Source organism: Nilaparvata lugens, chromosome 2 (assembly GCF_014356525.2).
Source record: "Nilaparvata lugens isolate BPH chromosome 2, ASM1435652v1, whole genome shotgun sequence".
In the NCBI taxonomy this organism is placed as follows: domain Eukaryota; kingdom Metazoa; phylum Arthropoda; class Insecta; order Hemiptera; family Delphacidae; genus Nilaparvata; species Nilaparvata lugens.
Window position 1 is genome coordinate 28,510,547 of NC_052505.1, and position 27,380 is coordinate 28,537,926.

A 27,380-nucleotide genomic window follows, 5' to 3' on the forward strand; every position below is an offset into this window, starting at 1 on the left:
CATTCATAGTTTATCAAGAATCTATTACGTTGGAGCCGATAACTTTCCTTAGGTTAATAGGTGGAAAATGCTATCCAACCTATTTAGGAGAAATTGGTAGCACAGCAAATGTTACCCCTGTGGTGGGACTGAATTACAAAATAAATATGTCCCAAATGGTACACCATGAAATCCCTGGTTATAAAAAAATATTGATAGGATAGATGTCTTGATAGGTTATGAATGGTATACTGCTGAATGGGAGGTCAGTTCTGGAGTGGTCAAGTTTTAATGAATAGATATCAGTGCATATTACAAAATGGCAAACATTAAAAATGATCTGAATCTTATAGCGTTCCTAACACAAAAGTTTGATGAGCAAAATGCTAGGTTTGATGAGCAAAATGCTAAGATTGATGAGCAAAATGCTAAGATTGATAATTTGAAACAAGATCAAAGTGCTAGGTTTGATGAGATGAAGCAAGAATTTGCTAGCATTAGACTAGAGCAGGTTAGTATAAACCTTCTATTAAAAGATACACATGAAACATTGATAGATAATCCTGAAGATGAAAGCAAATTGAAGCAGGATGATAGTAGTGTTGAGATACAAGATCAATTATTTCAAGTTTCAGATAATGTAGGCCTAGTTACTGTTATTGAAAAAGTAAATCCTAGTGAGATAGTAGAATTGAGTAATGTAGTAGGTAGGGAGTTGTCTTTATTGAAAGTCAACAGTGAAGAAAGTAGTATTGCCAAATTGAAAGTTAGGAAAACAGTAAATAAAGTGAATGTTGATGAATTCAACTTTCAACTGAAAATTGAAAAAGTGTATGCAAAGCATTATTTAGTAAACATGACTAACTTTTGTAAGCAAAATGGCTTTGTTGAAACAAATGAACCCATGAATAAAATCATGTTCTTGAAGAAAACAAAGCACAAAGTCACCATTGATGTGTTAGTATTCAAAGGTTGTTTCAAGTTGCTTATTTACAAGATGATGACTGTGAATCACATGATGAAAGAGTATTCCCCAGCACTATGTTATGATTAGGAATCCTGTGTTATGCCGGGATTCAGAATAGCATAATCGCTTCGCAGTGTATGGTAAGAGTCCATAATTGTGTATTTTTTCTTTCCTGTAGCCTATTTTTCTTGGCCCTTAATCTTTTCAAATTTCGATTCTTTCCTGTCTTTGTGTAATGTTCAGTAAATTTCTTCTATGATGCATATCTTAACCAATCTTGTCCATAGTCATTTGAATTTGTATTTTTTCTGAAATAATATTAGAAGTTAAAATAGTAGCTTATTTTCCTAATCTTTAAATTGTTGATAAAACTTAACTTTTCTAAAATCTATCCATTTTAGTATAAATAATGTTTGCTTGCGGTATATTTTTCATCATGTATTACATATTTTAATTATGTCTATTTTTTTTTTGTCAAGTATCATATTAGGTAATTAGGTTTTTCAGAGCAAATTATGTCTCATTTTCTCATTTTCAGTATATTTTTATTAAATATACTTCCTTATGAAAGTTTAGAACTGACATGTAGGATAGGCTCTAATTAATCTTTCTCTTCTTTGTATTATTTAGGAAATTTATTTACTCAATTTTTTCTTTTTCTCTTATTTGTATTTTTTAGGGAACTTATTTACCCATTATCCATCTTGATCGTCTTTGTATTGTAATCTTGAAATGTTTGTACTTATTATACAGTTTTCAAATTCTGAAATTATTTAAAAAATAAATGGTTCAATTTAGAACATGCTGAAATTTAATCTTATGTATAAATTCTTTTGTTATAATAATAAAACTTCAAAATTTGAAAGTATTAATGAATTGTGTCACCATATATATGAGATGTATTAATGAAAGTTAACTTGAATAATAATTTTTCCATTAAATAAAAACGTCTTGTCATATTATTAATTGAAATGAGTTAAAGGTTAAAATTTCACTAAAGTTTTTGTAATTGATGTCTTTTTCTAAATTTTAAAAAACTGTCTGTTCTATAAATTTTGATATGATTGATTATCATTTGAAATGGATGCTGGAGTGTATGTAGAATTTTTAGTGGGGTTTGTTGATTAGAATTTTGCTGGTATGTGATTGTTTTTTGAGATGGAAACCCATTATTGCCTAAAGAAGGAATAACAGAGGTTATGACTTAGAGAGGCAGTAATGAGATAATATTTTTTTGTGTTGATTACTTATGTTGATTGCCATAGATGCAAAATAATGATTAATAATGTTGCCGTGCTACCAATTTTTCCTTAATCGGCTGGATAGCATTTAACACCTATTAACCTAAGGATAGTTGTCGGCTCCAATGTAATAGATTCTTGATAAACTATGAATGGATCTATCGCCTATGAATGAGAAATCCAGTTTTCAGAGCAAATGAACTTATAATCTTCAGATGAATTTTTGCAAAAAATTATACAAATAGACAAAGAATTATATCTTATAAGCCTAATCATTTAGAGTTACTACGAGCTAAAGTACTTATCCAAATTGTAGTTGAAAAACAGTGGCTATTGGCTTGTATACACAAATAGCAATATACGGACAAAATAGAACACTATAAACTGTTTAAAACTCAATTTAAAACATTAATAAATTCACTTAAACAGACAATTATTTAGAGAGCACCAAATTGCAACACACAACAGCCAGCCATGTTTCTAGAGAGGAAGCAAAGCTACAAGAAAGCTTTGTCGTCAGACAAAAACCACACCTCAAAATCAGTGATGACTTCATGACACGTCAACAACAAAATTATAACTTACAAGTTTAGAATTCACATTTTATATTTGTTCTCAATAAAACTTTATTTTGAAACTATTATTTTCAATTTTATATATCATCTCTATTTAACTAAACCATTTATCTTTTTAATTCTGTCAACCCAGCCTCGGTGACACCATGGAACAATGCAACAATCATTTATGATAATAAATTCTCCGTCGAAAAGTTTGTCCGTCTATTGATGACTCTGATATTTACTATAAAGTTTCATAGATCTCGAATTGAAGATTCGATTCCAATGTGAGAAAAAATGTAATATTACAATGTTGATTGCCATAGATACAGATGATTACTTATGAATATTGATTGCCTTTGAAGCAAAATATTATTGATGTTTTGAATGATTTCTTGTTTAATGATTGATAGTAAAGTTTTGTCATGAAATGTAGTTTGTGTTTAGAACATTGAAAAGTCGAAATAAACTATAGTATCCAACAAACGATGATTAATAATATTGAATAATTTGCTTTTTATAAAATATTTGAACAGTGAATAAATGGAAATTAAATTATTTTTTCTATTAAAATTTTGTAATTGATGTCTCCAAATTTCACAATTTATGTATTGCTGACTGTATAATAAGATGTTAACAAATTTCATTTTTATATTGATTATATACTTAGAAATAATTTTCATGTGTATTAGATTGTATTGGTAGCCTAATCAAAATTTTCTTTTTAGTTTATAAGCATTTTAAGATAACAGGTACAGCATGGACATTAACATTGAAATAATTATCACGTGAATCTCGAAATCAGCAACAAGTGAACGCCATGAAGAGTGTTAAGAACATTTGGGTGATTTTCGAACTAGTGTAACTCATCAATTGAATATCTACACCAATATCTACGCTGATGCCTACACCAATACCAACGCCAATATCTACACCAATATCTACACCAATAACTACGCCAATATCTACACTGATGCCTATGTCAATATCAACGCCAATATCTGCTCTGATGTCAATGTCAACGCCAATACCAACGCCAATATCTACACCAATAACTACGCCAATATCTACACTGATGCCTATGCCAATATCAACGCCAATATCTGCTCTGATGTCAATGTCAACGCCAATATCTACGCCAATATCTACACCAATATCTACACCAATAACTACGCCACTATCTACACTGATGCCTATGCCAATATCAACGCCAATATCTGCTCTGATGTCAATGTCAACGCCAATATCTACACCAATATCTACACCAATAACTACACCGATGTCTATGCCAATGCCTGCGCCGATGCCTGTGCTGATGCCAATGCCAATATCTACGTTGATGTCTACGCCGATGCCTGCGCCAATGTTGATGCCAATGCCTACGACAATGCCAACGCCAATGCCGACACCAAAGCATACGCCAATGACAATGCCAACGCTTATTGCTGACCATGTAACTCAAACTTCAACACTACCACATTACCTGGAGGTAATTGACATCCATGTTCACGTTCGCAACTTTGAATTCAGAATAACAGTCACAGTATCATGAAAGAATTGATTCAAAAAAAAATCCTCTTCTAAATTATTCCTGTATGCAGAACTCTAAACCTTCAAAGCTGAAAATATCAAAAAACCAAACCTTACCTAAATTAATCCTCACCTAAGTTAATCCTGTATGCAGCGTCTATCTCTTTTCCAAAAAACAAATTACATTGTCATTTCAAGCCTGAAATGTACATTGTATAATTACAAATATGATACAAAATTTACGTGCCTCTGTATCGAGTTGGTATGCAGCCGTCTACTACAAGCATGAGGCAATGCTAACTGAGATGTCACCTGTATCGAGTTTGATATGCATCAGTCGACTACAAGTATCAGCCCAACACTACGTGCATCCAGATCAGCCAAACACTACGAGTATTCGGATCAGCCCAACACTGATGTCATCACACTGGAGTCACACTTAACTGAAAATCATACTGAGTGCCTTAACAGACTGTTTTCCAAAATTCGCATCGATAAAATCAACCGCGTCAATAGTGAAAGAAATGAACATTTTTTGATTTATTGAAATTTGATGTGAAAATTAAATGTAACAAAATTCATCAATTCATTTAAAAAAAATAAAAATAATAATTTTTTTTATTCAACATACTACATTTCTTTTATGCAATAAAAAATTGAATTTTTCTATCTATTAAATTTATGTGCAATTTCAAAAACTATTCTTTATATATTAAACTTTCTGTTGATATATTTTCCTTTAAATTATAAAGCTAAATCAAAAGTAATTTTGATATTCTATACTTTGAAATATTGTTTGGAAACATATAACAAATGCTATTGATGAATTTTTATAATAATTTTCAATATTATAGGATGACATGTAATGTTTTTATAGAAAAAATTGTTACTGTTCTCGAATTTAATTTCAACAATTTCCATTTGTTTTAATGTAATTTTTTTTCTTTAAATTTTCAAACAGTAAAATTTTTTATGTCAAGAGGGGGGTATTTGTAATATTGAATTTTTTCTCGATTGGAATCGAATCTTCAATTCGAGATCTATAAAACTTTATAGTAAATATCAGAGTAATCGATATACGGACAACTTTTTGACTGAGAATTTATCATAAATAATTGTGTTGCTTGTTCCATGGTATCACCAAAAAAACAAACTCTGTAAATAGAGTTAACAGAATTAACAGATCATATAGAGGATATATAAAATTAAAATAACAGTTTCGAAATAAAGTTTTATTGAGAACAAATGTAAAATGTGAATTCTAAACTTGTAATTTATAATTTTTTGGTGACGTGTCGTGAAGTCATCACTGGTTTGAGGTGTCTTTGCTCTTTACTAGGAGGCTTCCTTCTTCTCTAAAAAATGGTGGCTGGCTACTGAAAAGTGTTTTGTGCTCTCCGAATATTTTTCTATTTAATTGAAATTTTAATGTTTTAAATTGAGTTTTGAACAGTTATAGTGTTCTAATTTTTGTCTATAATTATTTCTTGTGTTTACAAGCCTATAGCCATTGTTTTTTCAACTACATAAGTGGATAAGTATTTAGCTCGTAATGATTTTAGATGCTTAAGTGTGTAAGGTATTGTTCTTTGTGGATTTGTGTTGTATATTGCCAAAATTCTTCTGAAGATTATAAGTTGGTTTGCTCTGAAAACTGGATTTCTCATTCATAGGCGATAGATCCATTCATAGTTTATCAAGAATCTATTACGTTGGAGCCGATAACTTTCCTTAGGTTAATAGGTGGAAAATGCTATCCAACCGATTTAGGAGAAATTGGTAGCACGGCAGTGTGTGTATGAGTGTATGTGCATCTGTGTACACGATATCTCATCTCCCAATTGACGGAATGACTTGAAATTTGGAACTTAGGGTCCTTTCACTATAAGGATCCAACACAAACAATTTCGATCAAATGCATTTCAAGATGGCGGCTAAAATGGCGAAAATGTTGTCAAAAACAGGGTTTTTCGTGATTTTCTCGGAAACTGCTCCAACCCAGGTAGCACAGAAACGTTGAAATAACGTTACAAACACGTAATACCTTAACGTTGAAAAGACGTTGAAATTCAACGTTGAAAACACGAAAAAATGTCCGCCGTTTTCACATTATTTTCAACGTTGAATAATAGTTGAAAAAACATTGTAACAACCATTATTTTCAACTATAAATAGTCGTTGAAAGCACGTCGTGACAACCATTATTTTCAACTATAAATAGACGTTGAAAGCACGTCGTGACAACCATTATTTTCAACTATAAATAGACGTTGAATATTCGCTTTCCCAGGTAGCACAGAAACGTTGAAATAAAGTTAGAAACACGTAATACCTTAACGTTGAAAACACAAAAAAATGTCCGTCGTTTCCACATTATTTTCAACGTTGAATAATAGTTGAAAAAACATCGTGGTAACCATTATTTTCAACTATCAACAGACGTTGAATTAGCCATACTTTTGAACCGGTACCTTATGGTAATATTTCTAAAATCATTTGAAAAGAGATGAAAATACGAAATCATATTTCCATTTATTTACATATGATTTCATGTAACAGAAATATTACCGTGCAATGCGGTACATTGGTAAGGTGACATTAAAAACACACAATAAAAACCATATTACTTCATCTCTTTTCTGTATAGGGCTACTTTTTATAGAACTAGAAAGAAAAATAAAAATCTTAGTACCCTTTCTGAATTATTTAATCATTATTTAAATTATTCAAAAAGGGTATTGAGATTTTTATTTTTATTTTTATTTCCATATTACTTCAATTTTGATCCACAAAAATTAGTATGATAAAAGTTTGTTTAAAAAAATGAGATGGTTACAACCAAATTACCATGGTAATTTAATATGCTCTGCCAAGCTCAAAAACATTTTATGTCTGTAAGAAACATACCTAATTTAAAACTATTATTTCAAGAATTCAGCAGTTGTTTAAAAATCTTGAATTTTTAGTATGATAATTTAATCTGTGGTGAGTAAAAATAGCTCAATTCTTTCTAGCAAATAATATAGATCATCTAAATTTTTACTTGACATTTATGCCAGGTTTAAACTATGCCAATTGGCAAAACAATAATAATTGTCTTCTTAAACCGTCAGCTAATGTTGTCAATTAGTTTTTATTTAGCCATGCCTAGATGATGGTTTTAGAATTGAAAGATTCAATTGATACTTTACACCAGCTGTACATTTCAGAAGACAATATTATTGTCTTGCCAATTGGCATCGTATAAACCCCCCTACATTTTAGTTTTCAGGTATGATGATAGTTTGTGATTTATGCAATACAAACAAATATTTTATTACAGTGTTTCAATAGAAAGGAACTTTCAAAATAACTTTCCACTTTCATTTCATAATACTTTGATATTTTATTGAATATTTGTGTAAAATAAATATAAATATAAACATAAATATTAATGTGTTTAAATATTTTATTTTATACCTTTATATTTTTAATTACCGACAAAATTAGATTGTTTTTTTTCTCCACTGAAAATACTCTGACTGTCTCATATTTTAGCCAATCCTTAATAGCGTCTTCAATTTGGGTCTTAATGCCCACAGTCGACCCACAAGATTTTTTGATAGAATCTGAAACATAAGGTAATAGAAATTTTAATGAGAAATTCTATAAATATGAAGGCAGATGAAATTTTGCCATCACATACCGTAGGAGTTATTATTTGATACAGGTGTTGCATGGTTGAAAGGGACAAAAGGATAAAGGGATAAGTACAAAAATTTTTCTCAAGTGCACATCTAATATTTTGTTATACACATTGATATTTTGAATCACAAGGCGAGGTGATGACTGTTTTTTTAGATATTCGTTCAAACATTCAAATGGACTAAGAATAAAGTAAGAATATTGGGTTTCCAAATTTTGTAGCATAGACGAATTTTAACTTGAAATACTCTTCTTTCATTAGGCCTATAGAACTAAACAAATAAGGCTCTATATAAAAACGGTAAAAAATTTACTTTTTAGATTTATGAGTAAAAGGTAATAGTTACTGTAGGTACATACTTAGTTTTATGAAAAAAAAACAGTTGTATGCCGATATTTTAACCATTTTTTATTGGCCTACTAAATTTTGTAAACTTAGACCAAAAGTTAAAATCACAATGAAATTAATCAAAAATATCCTTGACATATGAGTTGTAAACATTCATAAATTAATTGGAAATTAAATTTTAAAATGAACAAGTTTAAGCTGAATTTTGTCACCATGGAATGACGATATTTGGAAAATGTTAATATTTATGAGCTGAACTCCAGGCACCCGTTTCCAATTTCTTGGATCACCGAGTTAATTACTGAGCTTGTTAAAAGCAATCACTTTGATGTTAGCCTACATAGACTATTTATGAGTGCCCTAGCAACAGACTTCCATTGTTTGCAGGTTAAATTGGGTTATGTTTTAAAAATTTATATTTTTCATTATATTATTAAGTTTCATTCAATTTCTCAACACAAGCAGTCCTGTGACAAAAACAATACATAGATAGCATAATGAGAATATTTGTGTAGAAATCAAAGTAATTGTAATTAATTTGGAAGTTAAGTAGTAGGCTACATGTACAATACTTAGAACCAAGCTTATTGTATTATATTAATTTTTAATATATTAAATTAGAGCCCACTAATTTAACAAATATTAATATACTAACCCTAACCTCGAATGTAAACAAGTGTGAATAACACACAATATTTGTTTTCAAGTTTAGACAATAAATCACCAAACAATCTCATTTTTTAAATAAAAATTATAAATTAAATAAACTTACCAAGTCAAAGTGGAATGGGTAGACACTTCTAAAAGAGTTCACAGCTTTCATCAACGTGATGAGAATTCAAACATGAAATGGCGTCGATCGTCAATGACGAGAGTTGCTTGCTAGATCCGTTTTTGTATAAGGACTACTGTAGCGCTGTGAGTGGTGAAATTGGAAGCTCGTTTTCAACGTGTTTTCAACGAGAGATCAACCGTTGAAAACAACGTTGTATTTAAAACGTTGAAAAATTCAACCACTAACGGTTATTCGACCTCAACAACCAAATTTCAACGTTGGCAACACGTAGGTGTGCTACCTGGGAACGATTTTAATCAAATTCATACCTAAAATAGTCATCGATAAGCTCTATCAACTGCCACAAGTCCCATATCTGTAAAAATTTCAGGAGCTCCGCCCCATCAATGCAGATAGATCCCCAATTATCAGGCTTCAGATACAATTGAAACAAAAAAAATCAACTGGAGTAGATTGAGCATGAAAATCTCTACAATTTATGTTCAGTAACATTTTCACCTAAGATTGAAAATAAGCTTTAAATTCGAGAAAATGTGATTATTCAATTGCAAATTGTTGTTGATTCTATTATATCATTCACTATGAAGAGATAGCAGACCTCTTGTGTGTCTCCAGCGTTATTGCCCTGTCACCAGCTGGCTCAAATCTTTAAATAGTAGACTTGAGATGCGCGGGAACACTAGCGTCAGGTGATCAATTTTCATAACGGCAAGGAAAGTTGTGTGAGTGCGCCACACCAGATTTTTATGCTTTATATTGAGTTACACTTTGCAAGATATAACATTGTATAAAGGTGGGAAAAGTATTAAAATTAACTACATTAGGATATCTCTATTTAATACCTTTATTTTTAAGCTATGATTCAAAATGTTGACATAAAATATAAAAAAAATCATGCCCCCCACAAAAATGTTGATGGCGCAAATTGCGCCATGCCCCCCCCTTTTGGGCACCCCTGGGCTAAAAGGACAAATATGACTAAGTATAAATGACTTGAAAATGGCATTAATGTCCGAAACATGTTGTGACAAAATAATTTAAAAGGGTATTGAGGTTTATTTTTTTATTCATAGAGTGAAAGTTTATATTAAAACATAAAACATACAGAATAACTTGGCAGTCTAGTTGGAATGAGAAAGGTGGCTCAATAGCCACTGAAACATTTCTAAAAATTCACGGTAAGTTATGAGTCTCTTTTCTGTTTCCAATTTTTTTAAATGTTCTTCCATTCTTATGTATCTATCAGTTATCAATATTTCTCATGCGTTGATTAGATAATATATAGGCTACTCTTATTTAATATATGAATAATTATAGTTTTTTATTATTTGTGATGCCCACAGGAAAAATTAATTGTGTAGTGCATTAGCACTGACTCTAGATTGCCTATTCATTATAAAATTTTTTGTGTATTTCACTTTTTGGAATAAAATTTATAAAAAGAAATGGAGTATAATAGGCTATATTAAATACTAGCAGGTAACCCATGCTCCGCAAGGGTATAATTAAAAACTTGACGTAATGAAATCTTTGTTAGATTAAGAATCTATATGGAAAATTTCAAGTTAACTAGTCCAGTAGTTCAAACTTGATGTTGCATCATTCGTGAATTTCTTATCCCATACGTGTAAATGCCAATTCTTTACTCTATTATATTATAGATTATCAAATTGATTATTTTATGAATTCCTTATATTATAGAATAGAGTTGAATATAGTAGTATATTCAAAAATGGAGTAATTTATTATTGCCACAATAATTTATTTATAATTAATTGATTTATGCAATTAATAAAACTCATCAAAAATTTTAGATTCCATATTTTAAATTTTAGCATTTCTTCTACTCAATTTTTCAATATAATACTATATAATTATATATATACAGAGTGATCCATAATTATGGATTAACTTGATACGTGATAGTAGAGGTAAAAATAAGAAAAAAAGTTCCTATAAACATATCCATAAACGCTTCATTAGCGAGCTATACAGAGTGAAAGATTTCGCCCGGAATTCAGTTCCTCTGGTGAAATACGCCGATGCTGAATTGTTTGGGGACTAGTTTTTGAAAAACTTATGCTGGATTCATATGGAAAACTATATGAAAAAATTAATAAAACTAGTCTGGAAGCTGTAGTGTGAGTAGTTTTTGAGAAAAAAGTTGAAATATGCAAAAAATCTTAGTAGAAAAACACAGACTTTTACGTTTGATGCCCAATAACTTTCTTTAATGACCAGTAGACAAATAATTTTTTGCAATAAAAATTGTAGAGAATTCAATTCTGAAAAAAATTATGTAAGCTGTGTAAACAAAATTTAAATAAAATGTATTCTTATGTAGTACATTACACCACAAAATTTGCTGTTTTATGAGGAGAGAACTAATAACTCATAGGTTTGTAATTGATTGCAAATCATTGATGTTATTAACAGCTGTTCCAAAACAGCTGATTTTTTTTGTTTCAAATTTAAAAAATATTTAAAAGAAATTATCAGCTGAAAATTATTTTCAGAAATATTTTAGCTCACTGTTGAACAAAAAAACAAACTGTAAGTTAGGCCTACTGTAGCCGTGCTGTGTTTTTTGTTTAATCTATTAACCAGTTATTTGTAACCATTTCACTTTGCTTTTGTGTTAAGTGTTAACTTTTTAAAAAATGGCAGGTAATTTTAGACATTATTCATACTCCGAATTAGCTGACATCCATTTAATGTATGGAATGGGACACTACTGTAATACTGAAGCAAGACGTCTGTATCAAGAGAACTTTCCTAACCGAGTATGTCCAAGTTCAAGGTTTTTTGCCACTATTCATCAACGTCTGTCTGAAACAGATCCTTTGATATGCAAAGAGCACATTTATGCAGCCAGACCCCAATCTACTAAGACTGTTGAGTTAGAAGAACAAGTTCTTAATGAAATTTATGAACATCCCGAGAAGAACACGAGAGAATTGTCAGTGCAGTTTAATGTCAATCAATCTATTATTTGGAGGATACTAAAAGAGGAACAATTACATCCATACCACCTCCAGAAAGTTCATACTCTATTGCCACGAGACTGTATTCCCCGTGCTGGTATTTGCCAATGGTTTTTAGTCAAACTTGTTTACCCAAACTTTTTAACAACTGTTTTATTTACCGATGAGGCACACTTTACAAGAACAACCTATTGTTAACGTCCACAACTAACATATTTGGGCAGCTGAGAATCCTCATGCCATCAATCCTAATCTTCCACAACATCAGTTTTCAGTAAACATTTGGGCAGGAATCATAGGAGATCATCTACTTCTGTTCGAGCTTCCTCCCAGGCTTAATGGCATAATCTACTAGTCTTTTGGTATGAGTTTAATGTCATTTAGATATGCTACTCTCATATAAAGAAAAAGGTTTCATAAAAAACCGAATATTTTATTTGCAATGAGCTACAACTTATCAGTTATTAGTTCTCTCCTCATAAAACAGCAAATTTTTGTGGTGTAATGTACTACATAAGAATACATTTTATCCAACTTTTATTTGAATTTAGCTTACACAGCTTACATAATTTTTTTCAAAATTAAATTCTCTACAATTTTTATTGCAAAAAATTATTTGTTTACTGGTCATTAAAGAAAATTATTGGGCATCAAATGTAAAAGTCTGTGTTTTTCTACTTAGATTTTTTGCATATTTCAACTTTTTTTCTCAAAAACTACTCACACTACAGCTTCCAGACTAGTTTTATTCAATTTTTCATATAGTTTTCCATATGAATCCAGCATAAGTTTTTCAAAAACTAGTCCCCAAACAATTCAGCATCGGTGTATTTCACCAGAGGAACTGAATTCCGGGCGACGTGAGGAGTAAACCTCCTTCCTCCTCCTTACCACCTTCCCAGTAAACCTTGCAAAACTGGTGCTCACAAGCAATGCCTTCATGTTTGAAGATAAATATTATCTTCAGACTCAGGGTACAGCCATGGGCACCAGGATGGCACCATCCTATGCAAACCTGTTCATGGGCCTCCTTGAACAGGATTTCCATTCTGAACAAACCCAATCCCCCTGATATGGCTCCATTTCATTGACGACATATTCCTCATATGACCTCATGGACCTGATACCCTCCTACTTCCTCAATCAACTCAACTCCAACTACTCTGTCTCCTTCACCTGGAATATCTCTGAGTCCTCCATCAACTTCCTAGAAGTCAACGTAATCCTTCTCAACTCCAATGCCTTATCCACCAATACTTCCACCAAATCCACCCACACTCAACAGTTCCTACACTTTGAGAGTTGCCATCCCTACCACATCAAAAGATCCCTCTCACGTTCCCTCTCAATCCGAGGCCAAACAATTTGCAGTGATCTCAACCACCTTGACCAGTACCTCAAAAAACTCCACCAATCCCTCCTGAAATGTAACTATCCTGAAAGGTTGTTACAGAAACAAATCTCCTCCAAAACAGACACTAATCCAACCACAAAAAATTCCCAAATCCCTATTTATTTATTAGGATTTTATGGTGAATCACCGCATTCCTTCTTTTAGTCGGATTTTCCATGTTTGTCGGTCATTCCACTCCCCATCTGTGAGATTTCTAGCCTCCATGGCGTCGTCCACCTCGTCTCGCCAAGATCGCCTTGGCCTCCCTTGCTTCCGTCTACCCAATGGGCTCCAGTCCGTCACAATTCCGATCCACTTACTTGCACTAGCCCTTCTCACGTGCCCATACCATACCAGTCTCTTGTCCTCAATGAACTTCATTATATCCGATTGAACTTTCATTCTGTTCCTAATCTCTTCATTCCTTACTCTATCCAACCTGGTGACCCCGCAACACCTTCTCCAATACTCCATTTCCACAGCCAGAATCTTACCCCTACTTCGCTTGTTTGTCACCCATACTTCTGCACCATATGTCATTATGCTTCTGACTATTGTATGGAATATCATCTGTTTGGTCTTTCTGTGGATACTCTTACTCCAGATTATGGGATGCAGTTGTATTATACAACTTCTAGTTTGCCCTAGCCTTCTCTTTATTTCCTCATCTGTACTCCTGTTTTGCGTAATAGTATAACCCAAGTATTTAAATTTATCTGTGCCTTTAATTTCAATGTCATCGTCTACTTTGAGATTCTGCGTGACTTCACTATTTGTTTGCAAGTACTCCGTCTTGTCTAGGTTTATTTCGAGCCCCGCCTCCTTGTATTCTTCCTTCAGCCTATGCATCATGTAACTCAGATCTTCCTCATCCTGGGCTATGACCACTTTATCATCTGCAAAGCAAAGGGTGAACAGATGCTCCTCCCTCATAGGTATTCCCATTCCCTGACATTTCCTTTTCCATGCTCTCAAGGTGTCTTCCAAATAGATTTTGAAAAGAGTTGGGGACGTACTGCAGCCCTGAAGTAGGCCTTTGGATGTTTCAAATGGTACTGTAATGGTTTTACCAATTCTGAGTCCAATTCGATTCTGTTTGTAGAGTTCCTTTGTGGCCCTTATAATACTTGATGATATTTTGAGGTTTTCCATTGCTTTCCACAACTTATTCCTGGGGATGGTATCATATGCTTTTCAGAGATCCACAAATGCCAGGTGTACTGAACGGTTTTTTGCACTTTTCTTCTCTATTATTTGTTGGAGAGTATATATATGGTCAATACAAGATTTACCGACTGAGAAACCAGCTTGTTCATCCCCAATCTTTCCATCTATCTCTTTCTCCAACTTAATCTTCAAGAGTTTTCCATAGATCCGTGCTATTTTTGGTAACACCGCTATACCCCTATAGTTTTCACATTTATTTCTACTTCCTTTTTTGTAAATTGATGTCGTGTGTGAAACCTTCCATTTGGCTGGCATGCTCTCTCCATTCATCACTCTGTGGACCAACACGGTTAGGATTCTGAATAACTTTTCTGAGCCATACTTGATCAATTCTGGATTGATTCCTCCAGGTCCTGGTGATTTAATATTCTTCAAGTTCCCAAATCCCACAAACTCCAAAGCTCTGTACCACCTACTTCCCTGGAATCGAAAACCTCAAGCCTGTCCTTAAAGATCTGTTCCATGTCGTCTCCTCCAATCCCTCTACCAAACACCTTTTCCAGCAACCACCCACCCTCATTTACAAGCAGCCTCCCAACCTCAAAAGAATTTTTAATAAAAACCAATCACTCACCTCTGATGAAATCCCAACTCCACCTGGTACCCTACCCTGCAAACGCCCCTGCTGTAAAACCTGCCCTATTACTGATCCTTCCATTTCCTTTACCAGTCCTATCACCAACTACACCCATCAAATCCATCAATCCAGTAATTGCATCTCCAAAAATTGCATCTACCTCCTTTCCTGCAATTTCTGTCCTGCCTTCTACATAGGTGAAACCACCTCTGCCCTAAACCTCCGGATCAACAATCACAGGGCTGCCTTTAAAAATAATACTTCCCTACCCATCCCCATACATGGCTCTGAGCACAACAAGAACTTTGACCAATGCTTCAAAGTCAAAGTCCTTGCCACCCTCCCTCTCACAGCCCCCTCCATAGATGTCATGTGTCATGTGTATCCAGTTTCAATTTATATTATAAAACTTTAAAGTGTTTTCCGTTATGTGCTATATTGAATTTTATCTACATTTCATTTTGCTGAGGATCATGTCTACATAAACTTCAGGCTCGCGTGCGTGTGGGTAATGAATAGTATAATATATATAAACTGTATTTATAGTTTTCATTTTTGTCTTGGACTGAAATTTTATCAAAATTGTACACGTGATATTCCAACCTTATTTCGGACTTTTACACCTACAAATTTGGAAGAAAAATAGCACAAGGACTATATTTTATCTTTCAATGTTATTACATTAGTGTCATTTGCATTGTGAATAAATAAATAATGGTTAGTCTTGAGTAATTGTATCATCTCAATAAGCATTTTCTTATAAGAAAATTGATTATTCATAAATAAATTGAAGCAGGCCTTCTACTCATTTGAAAATCAAATTGTTAATAAAGAAATTTGTTGATGTAATTGCTTACATTAGTTAGTAACTTACCATCATAGCGTTTCCCATTGATTGTGAAAGATGCTGCTTTTGCTTCAAACCTAAGAAAAGTCAATGAAAAATTATATTACTGTATGATAAATGTAACATTACAAGATTACAATAATTTTGAAAAGCCAGGATATTCTTTCTATACTTCAAATGCATTATTATATTTTTGAAAATTTGGCCAAAAAAAGTTTTTTGTCAAGCCTATTGTTATCACCCCCCCCCATCACCATCCAAAAATCAAATTCATAATTTGTGCTTGTGCAAGGTCTACGGTACTATTGTTCATGTGGACATAATTCTCAGCAACACACTCTGTAGGTCACCTCATTTCTGCTCTTATGACAAATGAATAATTTAATATGCATAATAGTTATTTGTATATCTAGAGTGAAAAGTACTGTTTTTCCTGCCTGAGGGAAACGTTTGAAGCCCGAGACAAAGCCGAGAGCAAAAGTTTTCCTGAGGGGGAAAAAACATTTTTCACTCGTGATGTACACAACATTTTTCCTCCACCTACATTTTCATAAAAACTGCAAATAAAATAGTTTTTGAAAACTCGCGTGACCAGTAAAATGTGTTACAACATAACCTGAAAAGTAAATAGCTGGCTTGTAATCACACAGTTCACCGCCGACAGTGCTATGCATTATCTGTCGGCAAAAGTTGTAACAACAATGGCCGACTCGACTACAACTATGATGAAGTTCCCGGTTCAAATTTGATTAGTTAATGAGGAATACTCGTTGGCTGGTATTTTGAATAACATGGAATATAAAAAAAAATATTCATACATTTTTATAGTATACTGATATGGAGTTTGTAATAATTTTAGCATGAAACATATATTTCATAATTATATTGATCAATAAATGTCTGGTTGAGATATAGAATTTAGTTGGTTTGATGACTACTCTTATGCTTTCTCATGTGAGCTTAGACCTTCTAACCTATTTCAAATGTAAGTTTTTAAAATAGAGATGCTTCCCATGTTATTTAAATGGAGTTACTTTTATGCTCTAGGGAGTTTTTCTGTTTTTCCTCCCGAGAGAGAAAAAGTGACACTTTAGTATTATGTTTTAGGGAGTAAAGTAGGATCTTTAGACAGTTGTTGGAGGAAATAGTTATTTGTATATCTACAGTGAAAAGTACAACTTTTTCTCCCTGTGGGAAAAAGTTTGAAGCCCAAGGCGAAGCCGAGGGCAACAATTTTCCTGAGGGAGAAAAAGTATTTTTCCTCCACCTACTATCAAAAGTCTCATTTTACACCCTGGAATCGAATACTAAAGTACTACTTTTCCTCCCATGGGACTAAAAATAATTCCCAGCGGGAAAAGTGATCACTTTTACTCCCAAGGGAGTAAAAATAAACCCATAAGATTAACATGGGAAGAAGTCCGACAACGCCGCGATTGAAGAATGAGGAATGTGGCAACACTGTCGTGGTCGGTAGAGGAAAAGTAAAAGAGCTCTATTTCGATCTTTGGAATATTTTAGCTCTAGGAAATAAGTAGCTCTATTTCGATTGTTAGGTTATGTTCAACCGTTGGTGGATATGAAAAAGTACACACCTCTAACGTCATCGGCATCTCTACGAGAGCGTTCATCTAAAGGTACGTTTTCGTTATTATACAAAAACGACAAAATTCGTTATTATATTATTCGTTATTATTCGTTTCGTTATTATTTGTTTCGTTATTATACGAAACGTTATTTTTCATTATTATACGTTTTCGTTAAAGGTACGTTTTCGATCTTTGAATATTTTAGCTCTAGGAAATAAGTAGCTCTATTTCGATTGTTAGGTTATGTTCAACCGTTGGTGGATATGAAAAAGTACACACCTCTAACGTCATCGGCATCTCTACGAGAGCGTTCATCTTAAGCCTTGTACACACGTCCGTACAGATTCTCGCAAACAATCGTATGTACATATGCCTCAACATTCACTGTACGTCCTTGTGGACGCGATCCACGTATGCCTCAACATTCAAAAAGCTATCTGATTTGCAGACGACACGAAGACATGGTAGATGTAGATTTTCCATAACATGACAACAATGGCGTCATTCCATCATTGAAGATAGTTATCACAAATTGCAGCAGTATCATTTTATTTCAATGACTTATAAATAAAATCAAAAATAAAACTTGACAAACGATGTTGGTGGGTTGAACGATTGTAGGTTGAAGTAAGGAAATAAATTGCTACATGACATAATATTGACAATTCAATCTTTCTTAGGTTGTCAAAACATTATGTTGTCAATATACTGAATCTAATTCAACTAGTTATCTAAACAAAAAATGATATCATAATGAGGGAAGCAATAACTCCACAAGAACGATTGGCTCTAACTTTGAGATACTTGGCATTAGGCGATTCATTTGTTGGTTTCCAATATCTATTCAGAATCTCGAAAAAAGAAAAATTCTACAATAATTCCAGAAGTTTTGATGACCTAATCAAAGCACTTAACACTGTCTCACAAAATTGACAGTCTTCTTTGAGGAAATTAGCCATAAATTGAATCAAATACTAAATTGCTGCCCATTTTAAACTAACTCTGCTCATACACATGACAAAACAAGATTCTCCAAAGATTAGCTTCAAGATTTACCTTCAAGGGAATACTAGTTCAAAGTTTGAATAAATCTCTCTATAGATAGCCTAGCTATCTAAAACGTATAATATCATATTGAAGATTACAATTTTAATTAACAACTCTGATTGATAACATGAAACAAACACAAGATGATTTGATAGCCACAGTAAAATAATATTTGAGCTATACTTTCTTGTAGGAACCCTGTAGAGAAGCTTTTTTCACTTAAATTATGCAGTTCTGAATTTGTTAATCATGATACGAGTTATATACTCCATGCATGTTTCTATTTAAATATTTGACAATCCACATATCCTACAAAATTACAAAAATCCTACAATTTACAATTAGTTATTGGATCACAATTTGATTTGTCATTCATTAACCTAATTCATTGGAATTAGGTTATGACGCCTTCAATGTTTACGTTTTGCCTCACCCGTATGGCAAAATCGCGTCCACACGTACATTCAATGCTCGCCCGAGGCGCCTTTGAGCACGCCAAAATACCGACAGGGTTCCGGTTCGCCCACATGCCTCAGCGAACAGTGTCCACACGTGCGAATGCAAGCCCATACACGTATGCTCACCCGAGGCAAACGTACGTGTGTACACCGTTTAAAGGTACGTTTTTCGTTATTGTACGTTTTCTATTATCAGAGGTGAGCTAAATTTTGTTTTTAAAAAAATAGTGTGAAAGCGTGAAGATGTAGTAAAATTATTCATTGTTATAGGTATTGGTGTAGGTGGAGGAAAAATGTTGTGTGCATCACGGGACTAAAGTACTTATTCTCCCTCAGGGAAATTGTCGCCCTCGGCTACGCCATCGGGCGACAACAGTTTCCCTCAGAGAGAAAAAGTTGCACTTTAGTCCCTAGATGCACAAATAACTATTTCGCTTGTGATGTACACAACATTTTTCCTCATCTACATTTTTCTATAAAAACTGCAAATAAAATCATTTCAATAACTTACGTATTGGTGACAATGTTTCCTAACAACATAACCTAAAATCTAAAACCTAAAAACCGGTCGGCTGATTGGCACTGCCAATTGCGCTATCTATCGGCAAAAGTTGTAACAATTATATCAGCTGAGCCGCTACCAAAAATGGCTGACTCCAGATCACGCGTTTCAGACTTGAATTGCAGATCAAAAATATTTGTTGGCTGGTATTTTGAATACAATAGAATATTTTAAATATTGTTGAAATTTTTATCATCTACTAATATTAAGAATACCATAGGTATAATATCATACAAACATATTTCATGAGTTGATCAAATTTCTTGTTGTGGTATTGAATTCAGTTGACTCAATGACAGACTCCTCTATTACGCTTTCTCATCTGAGCTTAGACCTTCTAACCTATTACAATGTAAGTTTTAAAATAGAGATGCTTCCCATGTTATTTAAATGGAGTCACTTTTCCTCCCCAGGGAGTTTTTCTGTTCTTTACTACCGAGAGCAAAAAAGTGACATTTAGGTATTATGTTTCAGGGAGTAAAGTAAGTACTTTATACAGTAGGTGTAGGAAAATGAAATTTTCTTATTTTCACTTGTAACCTGTAACGTTGCCATACAGTACTCTTGAAACCGTATATAATGCGACTACATTTATATACATTTTCAGGTTTTTCTTGTTATTGTTATAAGTTAAGGCTGTGCAACAGGCTAAAGAAAACGTTTTACTGGAGATATTTCTCAAAAGTTTTTAGACTTCTATACCTACTATCAAGCTATCAAAATAAAAACGTTTTCTCAGGCAAAATATTTTTTCCAATAATTGCTTTTTGAGATATGAGCGTTTTAATTTCAAATTTTCGGGACATATAATTTCAAACTCAGCAAGAGGTAGATTCAAGAAATTTCAAGATGAATTTTTCATGGTATTGTTGATATGAAACATAATATATTTCCTGAAATTATAAATTTTCGAGAAAGGTATTCTATTTACAAAAAATGACCGAAAAAACTTTTATGTTAATAAGTTATTAAGTAAGTTGATTAACTTCCTAAATTTTCTATAAACTTATTTTCAGGATTTTTTTGTTTTATTCAATGAACAATACTGTATCATGCAGAATAATTTATCTTCAAAATTTCATCAATTTATCTTTTACCGAATTTCGAAATAATGATATGTCCCAAAAATTAATGATCGGTAAAAAAAAATCCTGAGAAAACTTTTTTATATTGATATAGCTTGACAGATACAAATCGAAAAACTTGGAAAATTTGCACAGCCTACCTACAGCAATGTAGGTAATATTATCATAACACTTTCTTCGTTTAAAGGAAGAGTGATAACTATTCAATCACATTCCAATTAAATCAGGTTTAACAACTTTCCTCAGATGTTACATAATACCAATGTTACTGGCTAAGTTAACTATAAATATAACATTATTTTAGCACAATCTATAAGTAATGTTCAATGATAATATATTTGTAACTATACATTATATTTATATACTATATTTGATATATTTGATATACTTTACAAATTTGTAATTATCATGTAATAAGTAGGTATCAATAATGCTCTAGTGCAGCAGTTAAAGAGATTTCACGTTGAATACAGTACTCTCACATTTAATTTTAAGATAGTTAATTTGAATTTTAGAATTTAAAAATTTCACGCAAAAAATCAATTTTGAGGCTTTTTACTTGATTTTTTAACAAAAAAAAAGCATTTGTAGGCTATTTTCAAAGAAAGAAAATCAATCTCAACAACTCACCTACGGTTGTGAGGGAAAGTATTCAATACAATACCCTCTTCAAACTCATCAATGAGTTCAGATTCCATTTTTCCAAATTCAGAATACAGCTCACTTTCTATTTTTCTATCAAGAGAATGGTTCTTGAAAATAGAAGGAATATATCCGATTATAGGACTCAATTGATATGAAAAAATGAGAATCAAACAACTGGCACTGCAAATAATACACATAAGAATAGAAAAGACACATTGTTACTTAAATGAGAGGAATATGCTTCTTCAGAATCCAACAGGATCTGTTGTCTAAAAACTTAATTAAGAATGATGAGAAATTTGAAGTATCGAGCCGGAAAATTTAGAATCTAGTTGAAGAAATTATTTGAATATAAACAGAAGTTATTGTACTACTATAAACTTATGTAATAGACGAATTTAAGATTATCCACTCATTTTAAAGGAATGTATAGACAATAATATATGTTCTATTAAAATGAAATAAAAATCTTCAAGTACCCTACCATGTTTCAATAATAATATCAGCTCTATAAATGACGAATGAATATTTATAATTGTTACAATTTTCAAAAATTTTTCAATATTGCAGTCTGCAATATTTTCTTATTAAACTGTCTGAGCTTAACCCTCAAAGGGCTGTAACTAAGTGGATTTTCTAGATTGAAAATGGTGTATCAACTGAGACTAGTTTCTTAATTTTCAATAAGCAATAAGTTGTTATGACAATTTTTAGTACAGTAATTCCATTTAAAATGAAGGCTACATCCATAGAGAAAACTGGGGCACAAATCTTATTCTATGTGTACCGTATCTAATAATGCAACATCAGATATTCAAGGAGACTAGCTTGTGAAAAAGAATAGCCTACATCTGAAAAACAAGAATCAACGAAAATTTGTCATTAAAAAAATTCAAATTTCAGAAGAAGACTAAAACCACTGACACAGTGAAACAAAATACGAGTAAGTACCTCAAAATTATTATAAAAATGTATATACACAGGAAACGTTGTAATTGGGAACAGCACTGTCTCCTATGCCAACTCACTTGAAAATGCCGCACAATCGCAAAAAAGGTAGATAGTTGTATAATTGTGTTTTCATATTGCAATAGTTACTTTAATCGGTAATCTCCTTCTCCTTGGACATTTCCTCCATGTTGTACTAGACTATTATTTTCTTGTTTCATTATGTTCTACTTGGTGGAACACTGCATGTGAATCAACAAATGATAACAGGTTGCTGAGGTAAACAAATCATAATTATTGTTGGCCTGAAGTTACTTTCCATTCTTATATCATTTTCGTTGATGTAGTGAACAATAATTTTAAAAAGAGCATTCTGGAACATTAATCTACATTGAAGTATATGAATGTTTCAAAGTACGAAAATAGATGAAAATTTTGAAATCCATATCTTCTGATTAAAGTTTTGGCTTCTCGATTACCGTACTAAATAAATATTACTATGATAAATGATATATCCAAGCCGGGTATATAGCCTACATAAGTTACTCACAAAATAGATCGTTATTTCAAGCTATATCCAGTAAAGTTTATTGTTCATTGTTCATTGTTTTTTGTTTTTTAATTTTTATACCGTGTAGGCCTACTAATAGATGACAGGCTTACTTTGCTTGTTGCTTCAAACGCCTGGTTAATTTTAATTTAATATTATACAATTGTTATATTTATGAATGAATAAATACAATATTAATAATTTGGAAATTGAGAAAATACCCAATGCGAATTTACAGGATTTTACACTATAAATATTTGAATACTGTATCAATAAAAGTGGAAGAGATTTTCATATCATTGGATATGAGATTCTTGATACAATGCTATTTTCGTAGTTGAATAGACTTAAAACGTTGTCAAAAATCCACTTTAATTCTTTATTTCCATAGCATTGGAAATTGGATCAAGAAATATTCGATCTACAGTATCAAAAACCACCGCCTTCTCCTATGACTTACCTGTGTGCTGTGTTTAAAATTTTACAAATACCAGAATAGAGAATTAAGAAGTGGCGTATTAAATAAGTGGTGTGATTAAATAAGCAATAAATGTTATAATCCAAAATAAATGGTATTCAGAAAGAAGTAAAACAAGCGAATGTCAGTGACAGGTTTATAAGTCAATTGGTGAGCCATTTAAATTGAATAAAAAACTCCTTTTTTATGTCTCTATTATTGTGAGGGACATGATTTCTGTGTCAATATTTTCAACGAATATTTATAAATTCTATGAACTAGGCCACAGTAGCTGATTTACAACAGTATCTAAATGAATAAATTATTGTTTAAGTTTTAGTTTTGTAACTGGACAAAAATAATTACTCACTTTGTATTGTTCTGCAACTTTTATTGTGTAAATAGTTACGGTATCCATTGTATTACACTTGTACTGTTACTCAAATAATATTATGTAATTATCCTATTTTGATAGTGCTATATTTTACAAAGCTTCTATTGAATTACAGGTTCCTAGCATGGAATATCTTATCCTCTCCATGTTACATCTGCTTATTCAGTTGGTTCAATCTAAAAGGCATTACAATTTTGTGTCTTATATCAATAAAGTGAGCTCAAATATAATTATTGTACTAGCTATGTTCAGATACGTTGATTCATTCTCATTTGATATTATATCATTCATTTTTTATTGGTGAAAATTCCCAGAGTAATATGAATGTATCATTACTACCTGTAAAAAGTAGATGACGATTTCTAATTGATATTCATCTTGGAAAAAAGGAATCAATTAATATTGAACGGTAAACCAGGGTGACTTTGTCTCATTTTTTGGGAGTTGAAATTCCAAAAAGCTTGCAATCAATACTCAAGTTTGAAGAAATCACTAGCAGTAGGGTAAACCAGCCCACGTTGGGACACCAAAATTCAAACAGCTATATAACTTGGACAAAAATGAAAAAATCTACAATTTTTAATTTTATATTTATTGTACTTGCTTACACTTTCTTCCTTGAGGATGGCAACTGCATTGATCGTCAATTGATTTTTTATTGCAAAAACAATTTTTTGGGAGTGTCCCAACCTGGGCTTAAGATCGGCCCACGATGGGACATCCCTTGCCCAGGTTGGGATATTGAATTAAAAATAAGTAATTCATTATTTTTGTTAGTTTATAACATTTTATTATAATGATTGATAGTATAAATACATTATTTGAAATTTTTTTAGTAAAAACTATTACCAAAAGTCATGTGCACAAAGTGTGTTTGAAATGGCTACCTCTGAAGCTACATTACAGGCTATAATCATATATCATATTTATTTATAATTTATTTCATTGATATGTAGCCTACATTGAGTAAAATAAGATTTAGAATCAATGCTCATCGTTATAATATGAGCATAATATGCTGATACCGAATATATGGATTCAAGTTCATTTTCAATAGTTAGACAATGTGAAACTAACAATAAATAACAATGTGAACAATAACAATAAAATAACAATGTGAACAATAACAATAAAAACAAATCAAATCAACATCGAAGAATCACAAACTATTTACTGAAAAATATTTCAGTTTTTGCTGCCCAAAGATCTTTTGTAGGGTCAAGTTAGTGACCTTTCTATATTCAACTTGTAACAGAATCCGAACCAATTCAGCTGTGGATATTATGGACATTCCAATCGAAATATAATAAAAAGGCAAAAATAAAATGTACTCATTGATATCATAAGTCTTTGAAAAATGTGTTTTCTGATTTGAAGTCACATGATTCAACAGGTAGATTGGTTTTATGTCGATAGTTCAACTAATAATATATTGAGAATCAACAATATATACGGTATTGATTGTAGAGCCTCGATAATGACTAGGGCTATGGCTATCGATGTTGAACATCGATTTCGGATAAGAGATTGGAGATAAACGGACTTATAAATAAATTATTATAAACGGAATATTTTCCCTGTAAGGTGGCACAAAGTCACCCCGGGGTGGACAGAGTCGGTTGACAACTAAATTGATTCCGGTTGACAACTAAATTGATCTGCAGAAGATGGAACGAGAGTATTATAATTTATTTCTTGTAATTTATTATTCTATGATTTATTATGTTTACTTCGTTTACTATCAACTGGCATGAGTCTCCTTCCTGGGAAACTAATGGGGGGTCCACCCCATCCTTGAGAAATGGACTTTGTAACCTCATTCTCGTGCATGAGGTAGGTAGGTAGAGCAGTCTATAAAAAAACACATAGTCGAGATATTTCATCTGTAGAACAGCTGTTTTGACGACTTTAAAAAAAAACATCGGATTTCACAATTATTTACACAATGAGAACAGTACTCTGAAAACAATTATTATATATACCTACACATATACAGTAGTCTGATCGTAGTTTAAAATATGTTGCCGCCAATCGTCATTATGATATTCCTCTAAATTATTCTCGTTTAAGAATGAGGCTCACACAGTTCAATTAGCAAGGAAAGTTGTGTAAGTGTACCACACAAGATTTTTGAGAATTGACCTCGCACATATTTAATTTGAGGGTGCTGAGTCCGAATCTGAAATCGCGAATTCTCTATCTTCATTTTGAAGCGATTTAGGTTTTGATGGATAGATGAGACATAATCGTTTCCTAGAAAAATTGACGCAAACCTGACAGAGATTGATCAAAGAAAGCACAAACCTTCAAACCTTATAAATTTACAACGATCTCCCGTCTACACGACGCAAACTTTGCGCAAACCTTGCAGGTTTGCGCTGATATCGTTGTCGTGTAGACCGGGCATAAGAGAAATGCCATACCGTCGACTTGAATCTTAGACCTCACTTCGCTCGGTCAATAAATAGATCAAAAAATGTTTATATTCCATACACTTGAATTCAGGTTCAATCACCAGACAAAACATTTGAAAACAGAAAAGTTCCAATTTAGATTGTTTACAAACCAAATTGAATAACAAAATAACACTCTAATCACAACTTCAAAATAATAATTATTAACTTTGAAAATTCTAATATACTTTAATTTAGAATTATATACCATGTTATGCCAACAAATCAGATTTTGATCAAGTTTATTAAAAATGTTCTCTCATGAGATAAGCTAATGCTAATCGATTAAGAGCCCTCAGCAGCTGAGTGCATCTGCTAAAAAAGTTTTATGGTTGAAGGATTACAAGAAATATTAACTTTTTTGATGAATTTGAAAACATTGCAAAAATATGTTTTTATTGTAAATATAGTTATTATTTTCGATCAACTATGGATAATTTCACTTTTTATACCCTTTAACTTTAAGGTCATGTTTATATATTTTACAGCTGGCTATACGTCAGTTTATGAATTCCGGGGATGAGATATTTTGATTTTCCACAGACGCACTCGCTCACTCACTTTTTTATTATCCACAGACGACGAAAGTCTCAGCTGTTTCTCCAAGGATGATTTATCCTTTTAATATCCTTCAGCGAGTTTTCCCAGGGATGAGACCTAGTGCAATCGAATTTTTATATCATAAACCATCAAAAAACATTTGGTGGTTTTGGTGTTTTTTTATATTCCAAATTTCGTGAAAATCGTTAGAGCCGTTTTCGATATCCGTTGGACATAAATAACCAAATATGTATATATATATACAGAAATTGCTCGCTCAATATAATAGGATAGGCACCTACTGAAAAACCTTTGGGTTTAGTGAGACCTTTATAGTACCTAAATATTATTTTGTTCAATAAAACTTGATTGATTCTGTATTTTATTTCTACTAAAGTATAGATTGAAGAGTACACCTATAGGTCATAATATTATATAACTGCCTAATACTGCAATTCAAATAAGTTATCTTTTCGTGAATATTACTTTCCTTGCCCTATTATCATAGGTAAGGAAAGTAT

General features: G+C 32.2%; 1 protein-coding gene across 1 annotated transcript in view; it reads right to left on the reverse strand.

The window, feature by feature from the left end:
- The window catches only part of LOC111048124 (indole-3-acetaldehyde oxidase), a 171,343-nt gene extending 148,727 nt beyond the window's left edge, over window positions 1-22,616 (reverse strand). Inside the window, exons 1-3 of the mRNA XM_039420956.1 lie at window positions 22,546-22,616; window positions 21,503-21,697; window positions 16,159-16,208 (exon numbers count right to left, since the gene is read on the reverse strand). Of these exons, the coding sequence (XP_039276890.1) occupies window positions 16,159-16,208; window positions 21,503-21,697; window positions 22,546-22,601 (301 nt within the window). The 5' untranslated portion in view covers window positions 22,602-22,616. The remainder of the gene's footprint in view (window positions 1-16,158; window positions 16,209-21,502; window positions 21,698-22,545) is intronic.
- Between the last annotated feature and the right edge of the window lie 4,764 nt (window positions 22,617-27,380).